This window comes from Myotis davidii, unplaced genomic scaffold (genome assembly GCF_000327345.1).
Source record: "Myotis davidii unplaced genomic scaffold, ASM32734v1 scaffold3246, whole genome shotgun sequence".
Taxonomy (NCBI): domain Eukaryota; kingdom Metazoa; phylum Chordata; class Mammalia; order Chiroptera; family Vespertilionidae; genus Myotis; species Myotis davidii.
Genome location: NW_006297406.1, coordinates 6747 through 19035, shown reverse-complemented (window position 1 = coordinate 19035; position 12289 = coordinate 6747). Strand labels below are relative to the sequence as shown.

The 12289-nt window shown below is 46.7% G+C and overlaps 3 gene segments (V, D, J or C); all 3 read right to left on the bottom strand.

Moving 5' to 3' along the window:
- Window positions 1–4378: 4378 nt before the first annotated feature.
- Window positions 4379–4914, bottom strand: LOC102767721. The segment is given in 2 exon segments: window positions 4379–4719; window positions 4833–4914. Coding segments are annotated over 2 exon segments (387 nt in total).
- A 1481-nt stretch (window positions 4915–6395) lies between these two features.
- LOC102767434 lies at window positions 6396–6908 on the bottom strand. The segment is given in 2 exon segments: window positions 6396–6736; window positions 6823–6908. Coding segments are annotated over 2 exon segments (387 nt in total).
- A 3135-nt stretch (window positions 6909–10043) lies between these two features.
- On the bottom strand, window positions 10044–10552 carry LOC107184567. The segment is given in 2 exon segments: window positions 10044–10366; window positions 10453–10552. Coding segments are annotated over 2 exon segments (369 nt in total).
- Between the last annotated feature and the right edge of the window lie 1737 nt (window positions 10553–12289).

Below are 12289 nucleotides of genomic sequence, written 5' to 3'. Positions count from 1 at the left end.
GCCCAGGTACCCAGCAGCCTCTGTGCTCCACTCAAGGAATCTGGGATCCTGGCTAGAGATCTAAGCCAGGAAAATCTTTTTTTCCCTTTGCTTTCTCTTCTTCAAGGCACCTTTCTTCCCTCCTCAATCTATTCAAATTCCGTAAACTTTCACAAAAACCTGAGAAGTGATAATCATCAAGGGTTTAACATCCCTCTTAAGAGTTGGGGAGGAGGCACTACAGTAAAGTAGCTGTGAGTATATTGTCCATGTTTTAGATAATATCCTTTGTGTGGATTCTTGTTGTATTTGCTCAATGCTTGACTAATTGATTGATGGATTTGCACTTTGAACATTTTACTAGGCCTTTTCAGTTTGTTTGCTTGGACCAAGGCACTTTGCTGAAATTTTAGCCTGAACTCCTTTCTTTAGGGGGTAGAAAAGTGTGTGTGTGTATGTGTGTGTGTGTGTGTGTTGGTATCAGGTGGAAATTTCTGGGTATAACTAGATCTTTAGACTTTGCATACTTAGCTCCCTTATTCTGTTTCGATGGTAAAAATATGAAATGTTTTTATTCTATGTGTTTGTGGCTACTTGGTTTTATCAACTGTTACTGTTGTTTGCTATTTCACTAAAATGTGCCCGTAAGGAGTACAAATTGTTACTTATTGCCAAGGTTTCAGTGATGTAGCCCCTGCTTACCTCCTCTCTGGTTTTCATTCTTTACCATGCTTCTCTCCTGGTGCACTATTTTTGATGCACTGGCCTTGCTTTTCCTCAAGCAAATCACATTTCTTCCTACTGCAAAGACTTTGCTGTTCTTTGTCTTAGGATTCTCTTCCCCTAGACCTGCATGGCTTTCTACCTCAATTATTTGTTGGACATTTCCTTTGATTCGTTGAGTTTCATTAAAGTTCTTAAAATGACACTGACAATGAAATTCGGCCCCACCCCTTTTCTTCTCCAAAGAGACACTTTATATCTCTTTTCTACTTTCTTCCCTCTCTCATCTAGTTAAATTTCCTAGGTTTTCACAAAAAAACTAGGAAGGGATAATTATTAAGGACTTTGCTCCTCTCTTAGAATGGAGCTCGCTCAAGTCCATTTCTGTGCCTGCAACCAAAAGAAAATTAATATAGTGAGTTGAGTTCCTTCAGGAGCTTTCTCTGTTTTTCTATTGATACCTCTATATTTTTTAAAGCAATTCCACTTTGTTTTGTTTACAAATATATTGAATAGCTGTCAAGATTACTATTTTGTTATTACCCCTCATGAATGTCCATGTCTATTTGGCTTGCTTGTTCTTTCAGATAAATTTTATTTTATTATTGTTGCCAAAAATTCTAAATAAAATAGCAGTTATAATAATAAAATGTTATTTTGAAAACACATTTTTGTTATTTGTCTTTTTGTTCGTAACATCGCATATTTATAGTTTAATTTTTTTAGCACTACTATGTAAACTCTTTGCCTTTCCTCCAATTGTGTTTATTTTTTTAAAATATATTTTTTATTGATTTCAAAGAGTAAGGGAGTGTGAGAGAGACATAGAAACATCATTGATGAGAGAGAATCAATCATTGACTGGCTGCCTCCTGCATGCCCCCAACTGGGAATCGAACCCACAACCTGGGCATGTGCCCTTGACTGGAATGGAACCCAGAACGCTTCAGTCCGAAGGTCAACACTCTGTCCACTGAGCTAAACCGGCTAGGGCAATCGTGTTTATTTCTAATCTTACTGCATTGGCCAGAACTTCAAAAAGATGTGAAAATGGGATTTCTTGCTCTTGGTTTCAATGAGAAATGCTTTACCATGACAGGTAATGAGTATACGGCTTAATGAATTTCTATCTTTAGAATACTTAAAGAGAATTGTTATTTAGTTTTATTGGATAGTTTATGCCATAATCACTCACCTTTTCATTACTGATCCAACGTTTTACTTGGCTGGATTTGCAACTTTTCTATTAAAAACTTTCTTGAAGCAAAAAATAGTTCTACTTGAGGATGAATATTATCCCCTGTACTCAGAATATCATTTCCTTCTTATTTCTAATATTGAAATGCATTTTCTTTTCCCCTCATTAGTTTGCCACAGTTTTGTCAATGCTTCTGATTTACTTGTTCCAAGAAGCAATTCTTGATTTATTATCCCAAGTAGTTTTATTTTTATTCTCTATTTTTGTCTTGATTCATTATATACCTACTTTTTCTGTCTTTTAAAAAAAAGTATTAATTGATTTTAGAGAGAGAGAAACACCCCAACACATCTACTTATTGTTCCACTTACCCATTGGTTGAGTCTCACATATGCCTGACCAGGCATTGAACTCACACCCTTGGCATATTGGGATGATGCTCTAACCGAGTTACCTGGCCAGGGCTTTTATACACCTACTTTTAAAGGATTGTTCTTTATTATGGCTTTTTATTTTAAAAGTTAATTTTTCTGTATTAAAGGATTTAAGACTGCCTGACTTTATTTATAGCTTTGTCTGAATCCCAAATATTTTGATGCATATTTTTATTTTTATTAAAGTTTTAATTCTCCATACTTTTTTGGTAACTTAATTATAAGATTTAAAAATTTGCAGGCTGACTGTTGTAGTCTGAATGTGTAGTTTTACTGAGAATTAAAATTTTCCTGAGAGCTTTAAGGGGGGGGTGTTTATTATACACTGACATGTCCATGTATATAAATATATCCTTTTCAAATTACAAATGAGTTACTAAAAAATGATACTTTTTTGTTTCTATAGTAAAGATATGAAATGTTTTAATCTGAAAATAGATCTCTCAAAATGAATCTAGTGTAATAGGTAAAGGTATGAAAATATTCATTTGAGAATAATTACTAGTAACAAAATTTGGAAATGTTAAAGAAAAATTATTCTTGACACTTAAAGACAGTAAGGAAAACTTTATTCAAGGGGGGACACTACAATGCGGTTTTGTACTACAGGAAAGAGATTGAGCTAACCTCTGACTCCATCAAGAGCAAAGTGGGGATTTACTGCCAAGAAACAGGATGGGTGTCAGTGGATAGGAGATTTCTAAGAAGAAACTTCAAGGATAAGGTCGGTTTTGGCTAAACCAACTTGACAGGATTATCACCAAGGACAGGCAAGGGTGATAGGGTAAGGGATAGGAATTCGATCAGATACCAAAGGGAGGCCTTTCCCTTTTACTGACCCAGCAGTAATCTTGCTAAAAACTGGACTAAAGAGGAAGAGCCACCGGATTAAAGACAGTTCACAGTTGGGAGTTTATTAGTCGTCTATTGATGTATAACAAAGTACAGAACTAACAGCTTTAAAAAAACACACAAAATACTTGGTACCTTACACCAAGCATGTCAAACTTGTGGCCCGCGGGCCGCATAAATACTCATTAACATGACTCATTTATTTCAGCTCTTTGTATTCAGCATGTCTCTATCAAAACAAACCTATGTTTCTATGAAAATGGAAGCTTTTGTTTTTTTTGCAGCCCGCATAATTAAACCTTGTTTATTTGGCCCGTGTTAGCCTTTGAGTTTGACATGCTGGCCTAACACTGTTTCAGAGCCAGGAACCCAGGGGCAACTTAGCTGGGTTGTTCCACTTCAGGGCTTCTTGAGGTCTTAGTCACCTGAAGGCTTGCCTGGGGCTGGAGGACTTGCTTCTAAGATGGCTCACTCCCCTGGCCAGTGAGAGGACACTGTTCCTTTCTGGCTGTTGGGAGAAAGCCTGAGGTCCTCCAGGGGAGCCTCTCCACTGGCGACCTGAGAGTTCTCAAGAAGCCACTACCTGGCTTCCAGAGCGAGGGAGGGAGGAGAGTGAGCGAGGGAGGGAGGGGGGAGTGAGCGAGGGCTCTGCAGTGCCTTTGCGGCCTGTCTCAGCAGTTTTACTCTCATTTTCACACTGTTCCATTCATTAGAAGGGAGGCGCTCCGCTCAGCCCACACATTAAGGGAAAGGTGGTTATGTTTTGCTTTGAAGGGACTCCGTTAATTAGGTGCGTTTCCTGCTTTGGGAGTCCTTTGCTCTCTTCCGGTCCTTGGCCTGCGCCTGTTTGCGAAGGGGGTTCCCCTCATATCTCACCTTCCTAGTGCCCCCCAAACAGAGCTCTCTCTGTTACCGCGTCTCCTAACAGTCCTTTTGCCCTTCTCCTCCATCATCCTGAAGTCCTCACACTCACCGCCACCTCACCAGGACAGCCCACACCCGGGAGAGGGATCACCAAGAGCATGAACCCCGGGAGGTGGGGTCAGTGGGGGCGGTCTTAGTGGTTGTTACCCACAGTCTGCCCTCCGGCCCTTGGAGACTCACATCCCTCCCATGGCAGACGCACTGCCTGGGCCTGTGGTTCAGCTGTGCACACACAGGAAGTGCAGGGGCAGAGGGCACTGAGCGGGGTTTATGTCTCACTTCCCCGCCTGCATCTGTCACTGTGCAAATGGTTGCTGAACCACAGAGCACAATAATACTCCGCCTCGTCCTCCGGCTGGGCCCCCGTGATGGTGAGCGTGGCCTTGCCTCCCGCCAGGGCGCCGGAGAATCGGACCGGAACCCCTGGAACTCGGTTGGTGGTACCACCTATTATACCTTTGGGTACCTGGTAGGGCTTCTGTTGGATCCAGCTAGCATAGTTACCGGTGGTGATGGCGGCCCCCGTGCTGGCACCACAGGTGAGTATGACCGTCCCCCCAGGGTTCGTGATCAGTGAGGATTGCTGAATCACAGACTGGGAAGTGGCCCCTGAAAACAGGTGAGAGACTAAAGGTCAGGAACGGAGACGGAGGTCCGGAAGGAGCATTGTGGTCTCTCTCACTCCCGCCCTCCCCCCCGCAGCCCAGAGAGGCCCCCCTGACCTGTGCAGTGAGCCACAAGTGCGAGCAGGAGTGAAGCCCAGGCCATGGTGGTGACGCCCCCGTGCTGTGTTTCTCGAGCCCCCTCCGCACAGAGTCAGCCTGCACTGCTCTCATTTTAGCTCCTTCCACCCCCGGGGGTGGGCATTTCATGCAAATAAACTCCCCTCCCGGGCGCTGAGCAGTGCAGCCCCTGAGCTGCCCCACATCAGTGACAGTTGGACTGGGGCATACAGGACCATTTCACAGCTGAGCCTGCCTCCCAGGCGCTGGCCCACAGCCCCCTCTAGTGTCCACAGTGAGAATATCACCAAAGGGCAGATGCGCTCCTGCGGGGCCTTTCCTGTTTGCAAGCCCTCTTCGCTCTGCTCCCGAGTTTTTAGTTCTCTCTGTGGCTGTGCCTTTACGCTGCTCCCCCCATTCCATCTTTTGGAGAAGCGGAACTCAGATTCCATCTCCTCCTTGCATAAAAACCTCTGAGGGCTTCCTGGTGTGTACCCCTTTCTTCTCAGTGTCACCTCTTGTCACACCCACCATATGCCTTCTTCTCATGGCCGGTTGTCCCTCACTTCCCTGTAGGGTCAGCCCCGGGAGGATGGGACCCGTCTGTCTGGTCAGTGCTGTGCTCTGAGCTCTAACCCGAGCCTGGCACAGAGCGCATGTTCAGGAAAACGTAAGGACGCACAGACCTCCGCATCTGTGGTGTCCCCTGAGTGGGACCCAGCTGGACTCGGTCCCTGTTCTGACCTGGCTCATTACAGACTCTCTCTCCAGGGCAGGCTGCCGCTGGGGTCGTGAACTTCATTTGACAAGGGCGCCCTTTGAGGGACAACTTCGGGAGGGCGAGGCTGCATTCTTTAGGCAGCTGTCCTGACTTGAGTCCTGGGCCCTGAGCAGGGGTCACACTGGCCACATGTAAACAGAAGCTTCCTAATGAAAACAGCAGGCATCTCCCCCTGACTTCACAAAAGCCACACCATGGAACAGGGATATTTCATTAAAAACAAGATTAATTAGACCTGGCCAGTTTGGCTCAGCGGTTAGAGCACTGGCCCATGGACCAACGGGTCTTGGGTTCGATTCCCAGTCAAGGGCTTGTACCTTGGTTGCAGGTTCAATCCTCCAGCCCCGGTTGGGGTGCAGATAGGAGGCAACCAATTGATGTCTCTGACACATCGATGTTTGTCTCTCTCTCTCTCTCTCCCTCCCCCATCCTTTCCGCTCTCTCTAAAAATCAATGGAAAAAATTTTCTCACTCATTGGGTGAGGACTTTAAAAATTAAAAAGAAATAAAAGCAAGATTTATTATATAACATCATTTTTGAGAGAATCATTCATCGGCTGCCTCCTGCACACACCACACTGGGGATCGAGCCCGCAACCCGGGCATGTGCCCTGACCGGGACTCAAACCCTGACCTCCTGGTTTCTAGGTCAATGCTCAACCACTGAGCCACGCCAGCTGGGTACCCTTCCCTTTACTTTTCAATGGATGATCCACATTTAGGCTACTTGAGAGCTGGCGTATCTGATCACGTGATCCCCTGTCACAGGCCCCAGCGGAGGTTTATGTCCTGGTTCCCCATCTGCGTCTCTCACTGTGCCGAGCACCACTGTACACCAGCCAGCAGTGGTACACGGCCTCGTCCTCAGGCTGCGCCCCTGCGAGGGTCAGGGCAGCTTTGCCCCCTCGGATGGAGCCTGAGAACCGGGCCGGGGTCCAGGAGAGTCTGTTGTTCGTGTTATAAATCAGTGTCCTGGGGGCCTGGCCAGGCTTCTGCTGGAACCAGTACGGATAGTGGCCATCGGTGACGGCCCCTGTGCTGGAGCCACAGGTGAGAGTAACTGTCCCTCCCGAGGACACGGTCGCTGAGGGCTCCTGGGTGACCACAGCCTGAGACCTGGACTCTGAAACCAAAAGCAGACACCTGTCAGGGATAAGGAACAAAGGCAGAGGGACCCCTCCAGTGGCTGGTAGGGGGGTCTGTATTCACCTGGGCAGTGAGTGAGGAAGAGGAGGAGGAGGAGGGTGCAGGCCATGGTGCAGACGTTAGAAGGGCCCCCTGGCTCTGAGCTGGGGCTGGCCTCTCTGCTGACTCTTTATCTCCTACTGAGCTGCTGTGTGAAGGGGTGTGTTGGAGGCTCGCCTTATGCAAACCTGTCACCTGTGTCATCCACCACCCAGGTCCTCAGCCCTGGGAGCAGCTACACAGCCAGCGGGTGAGCCAGGGGTGGGTGGAGGTTGTGCGTCTACCCTGTGGGAGGAAACAGCTGCTCTAAGCTGTTATACAGGCCAGGGAGCAACCCTTCATGGTCCATTGAATTGGAGCCACTTGAAGTTCAAGGCCGCTGAGAAGATCCATAGCGCCCCCTGGCGGCCTTCTTGGGCTGAGAGTGTGTGATCTCCTCTCAGTTATGAACTTAACAGTTGACTTACCTTGTTAACATCGCAGCTGTTGTTTCCCAGGCCATCCCGCATCCATTGCTCTTCTCTTCTTGGCTCATTCCTGTTGGTACATCTTCCTCTGGTTGTTGTTGAAATCCTACCCCAGGGTCAGTGTCAGTGTTACAAGGCCTTCATTTCTTATCTGAGTGCTTTGCATGATTCAAGGGATGATTTCATGGCCAACTGACTCTGTTGACATTATTTATTTTGAGCCTTACATGGAATAGACAGCTGGTTTTCGTCAGAATTATTTACTTTAGAGCAGTGGTCGGCAAACTGCAGCTCACCAGCCACATGTGGCTCTTTGGCCCCTTGAGTGTGGCTGTTCCACAAAATACCACGTGTGGGTGCGCACGTACAGTGCGATTGAAACTTCGTGGCCCATGTGCAGAAGTCGGTATTTTATGGAAGAGCCACACTCAAGGGGCCAAAGAGCCGCGTGTGGCTCGTGAGCCGCAGTTTGCCGACCACTGCTTTAGAGAATTAAAAGAAAAAGACCAAAGACCGAGGGTTAAATGTTTTACGGCCAAATGGGTGGAGACTAAAGTCATCTGTGTGAATGGTCAACATGACCAAGTCCCCCCAAAAACACTCTGGACGCCGAGCTTGGGTGAACTCTCCTGGTGGGCAGTACTCCGTGCAGAGTGTGGCACGTGGATGCCAGGAGGCGTTCGCATTGTCCGTGACCTACCCCACAGGGAGGAGACGGGGGACGCTGGCACTTGGAATTCTTCCGGGCCCTCCTCGCGGGCTTCTTCCTTTGCCTGGTTTCCATCTGAAGGTCTGTATTTTAAATGTCAAGCTTCAGCGGAGGTTCATTGTACCCATGAAAAGTAGGCAGAAGGTGAGCATTATTTTTTATATTTTTATTTAGAGATGACTACCTGGAAAATACAAACGCTCCAAGATTGAATGTGGAAGGTTTTACAGCCAGACCTGGGATCTAGTTCAACAGGTGTTAGTGAGTAAATTCGGAAGAAGGAAATGAGATAGGCTTACTTCAGCTTTTTATTTTGAAGTGATTTTAGATGCACAGAAATGTTGCAAAGATAGTACACATATCCTTCACCAAATCTCCCCTGATGTTAACAACTTACATAACCACGGTAAATATTAAGATGATCAAAACTCACTTACAATTGATAACCCTAATAGCCCTATGGTTATTAAGGAAACTTAGTTGGTAGGTAAAACGCCGTCCAGAAATGAAAACTTCATGCTAAGCTTATTTTATTTCTGAATTCTACCAAACTTTTATTTAGGGCCAGTGTCAGCTTTATGAGGGCAGGAAACTTGATTTTCTGTTCTTTTATATATCCCAGGACAGTACCTGACACATGGTAAAAGCTCAAAAAATATATACACAAAAATATACATAGATACAAACATATATGCATATATAGGCTAATATCATTGAAATAAATTTTCAATGTTTATGTCATCAAAAACCATCACATGTATCCCTAATCATCCCACTACCCGAGCATTATGTGTGCCATTCTTTGGAAAACATAGAAAAGTATAGTTTTTTATTGATTAGAGAGGAAGAGATAGGGTGAGAGAGAGAGAGAGAAATATCAATGATGAGAGAGAATCATTGATCGGCTGCCTCCTGTGCGCCCCACATTAGGGATTGAGCCTGAAACTCGGGCATGTGCCTTGACCAGGAATTGAACCATGACCTCCTGGATCATAGGTCGAGGTTCAACCACTGAGCAACACCAGCAATTTGGACCTTCCTTGGCTTGGAGGTGCATCACCCAGTCTCCGCCTCCATCTCCTCAGAGTGCTCCCCGTGTCTTCATGGGGCTTCTTGCTATCAGGACTCCAGCCACATGGCATTAGGAGGCCACCCCACTCCAGCATGGCCTCATCTTCACTAATTACATCGGCATCGACCCTGTGTTCTTATCTTTTTTTCCCCCTGACCCTGTTTTCAAATAAGGTGACATTCTTAGGCCCTGAGGAGTATAACTTTAACATATCTTTTTTGGGGGTGGGAGACACAATTTAACCAAGAACATTAGGGAAGAAGAATCATTTAAAACTGTTTATACATTTATTTTTATTTTTTTTATTTTATTTACTTTATTTTACATTCACCCGAGGATATTTTTCCATTGATTTTAGGAGAGAATGGAAGAGAGAGAGAAAGACCGAGATAACTATTGATGTGAGAGAAACACATTGATTGGTTGACTCCTGCATATGCCCCGACCAGGGTCCAGGCCGGGGAGGAGCCTGCAACCCAGGTACGTGCCCTTGACCAGAATCAAACCTGGACCCTTTGGTCCACAGGCTGACTATCCACTGAGCCAAACTGGCTACGGATGTATACTTTTCAATATATTTTAAATATATGCAATATAGTTATTAAATGCATATTACAATAAAACAACTTCAGTAACATATGAGAGGAGGGTTTCTTTCCTTTGCTCATAGCTGGCAATGAACATTGGAGATGCTTTTATCTGGAAGAAATGTGTTTGACCTTACTCCTTAGTTCTGATCCAGCAGATATTATTCCTTCTATAAAATAAAATAAATGAATTCTGCTTTTTGTGCCTTAGTTGCTCATCTCTATTCCCTCTGCTTTAGGGTTAAAACAGGAATGGAATCAATTCAGACCCTTCCCCTCACCTTCTCTCTATGGATGGTCAATGTTTAAGCTCCCCTGAGAGCTCAGATGTCTGTTACGTGATGCCAGTATCACAGGACCATGTTTGTACCCACACTCAGCCAAGCTCAGGTTCATGTCCTGGTTCCCCATCAGGGTCGCTCACTGTGGTGAGCACCACTGAAGTATAGCCAGCAGTAGTACTCGGCCTCGTCCTCAGGCTGGGCCGCCGAGAGGGTCAGGGCAGCTTTGCCCCCTTGGATGGCGCCTGAGAACCGGGCCGGCGTCCAGGAGTGTTTCTTGTCTGTGTTATAAATGAGTGTCCTGGGGACCTGACCAGGCTTCTGCTGGATCCAGTACGGGTAGAGGCCATCGGTGACAGCCCCTGTGCTGGAGCCACAGGTGAGAGTGACTGTCCCTCCAGGGGACACAGTCATTGAGGGCTCCTGAGTGACCACAGCCTGAGACCTGGACCCTGAAATAGAAGCAGACACATGTCAGGGATAAGGAACAGAAACCGAGGGGCCCCTCCACGGGCTGGTCTCTGAAATGGCCCTGAACCTGGGCAGAGAGCGAGGAGGAGGAGGAGGAGGGCAGTCCAGCTCATGGTGCAGACTTTCCAAGGAGCCTCGGTCTCTTGCAGGTGCTGGTCTTGGGTTTCCCTTTATCTCCTCCCGGCCTCCTGGGCACAGGGGTGGTGGGCTTCAGGCCTTGCAGCTCTGAGAAGATCCACAGCGCCCCCTCGTGACGTCCTGTAGAAATTACGCATGGTGCTTGCAACTCTGCAGCAGGAAGGGTAATAACCCTTTTTCCTTTCAACAATCAAGAGCTCTGTGATCTTCCTGAGGCCACTCCCCAGGGCAGGAGAATGAGCAGGTGCCATCTCTGATGCTGGGGTTGACCCGTTGTTTCCTCAGGCTCCTCGGACCCGCACAAAAGTGAATGACACGCTACGGTCCCAGACCTTAAAGGAACCTGCTTGTTGGCTTTCCCTCTGTCTGCCTGGCCGCTGGGTTAATTTCTGGTGCATGAGCATTTGGAGCAAAGATTGTGGCTTAAAGTTCCCCAGAAAGCCTGTCAGTTCCTACCTGGTCATGATTCCACTTGGTGATTCCACTTGGTGAATTCCTGGTTGTTGTTGTTGTCTCTGTGGTTGTTGTGAGGGGCCCCGTCAGAGTCCCAGCCCCCATCAGACACACGCTCTGGGGTCAGGCACACATGCTGAGGTCAGGCACACACTCTGGGGTGAGGCACACGCTCTGGGGTGAGGCACACACTATGGGGTCAGGCACACGCTCTGGGGTCAGGCACACACACTGGGGTGAGGCACACGCTGGGGTCAGGCACACATTTTTTTTTAGCTTCAGAGAGGAAAGAGAGGGAGAGAAGAGATACAAACATCAATGATGAGAGAGAATCATAGATTGGCTGCCTCCTGCACACCCCACACTGGGGGCCGAGCCCTAAACCCAGGCATGTGCCCTAACAGGGAATCAAACCATGACCTCCTGGTTCATAGGTCGATGCTCAACCACTGAGACAGGGTGGCTGGGTCTCATGTATTCTTGAATATTACATTGGCAATACAAGGGTTGACATAAAAAGAATATTAATATGAATGAAACTCTACCCTTTTTTAGAGTTTTTTCTCCATTATGCAGTTTAAAAGTCCACATTTTCTATTCTCTAATCTTCGCTGGTCTTTTCAAGTATATTTGTTAAGAGCTCCGTGGATTTAATGGGAATTGGGTTTATAAGGCTTAGATCCAAATCAATTAATATTTATCATGTATCATCCCAACAACAAGAACAAAACATGAAGAGGGGAGAAGGAGAGGTCATGGGTGTGACATTCCACATTTCAGTGAAATGTTATGGTGTTTGTGTTTCTCTGTCTGACTTACTTTACCCAGCACCGTCCCCTCTAGGTCCCTCAGGGCACCTGGGAGCTTCCACAGCGCGGCCATTGTCAGTGACGCTGCAGGGAGCACAGGGTGCGTGCAGTTCTTCACATCCTTGTTTTGGGATTTTGCTGGGTAATGAGGCAGTTTGGTCTGTAATTTTTTTAAGGCCCCTCCACGCAGCTTTCTAGAGTGACCGCACCATCTGCACTCCCCCCAACAGTGCATGAGGGTTCACTCTTCTTCACATCTTTGCCAACACTTGTTGTTTGTGGATGTGATGACAGCCATTCTGAGGATGTGAGGGGGCATTGCATTGTGGGTTTAATTTACATTTCTGTGATGGTCAGTGATGTTGAGTATCTTTTCCTCTGTTGGCCGCCGCTCTGTGTGTTCTGTTTGGAGAAGTCTGTGCAGGTCCTCTGCCCATGTTTTAATTGGATTGTTTTGTGGGTTTGCTTTCTCTTCTGGGGATGGAGTTGTGTGAGCTCTTTATA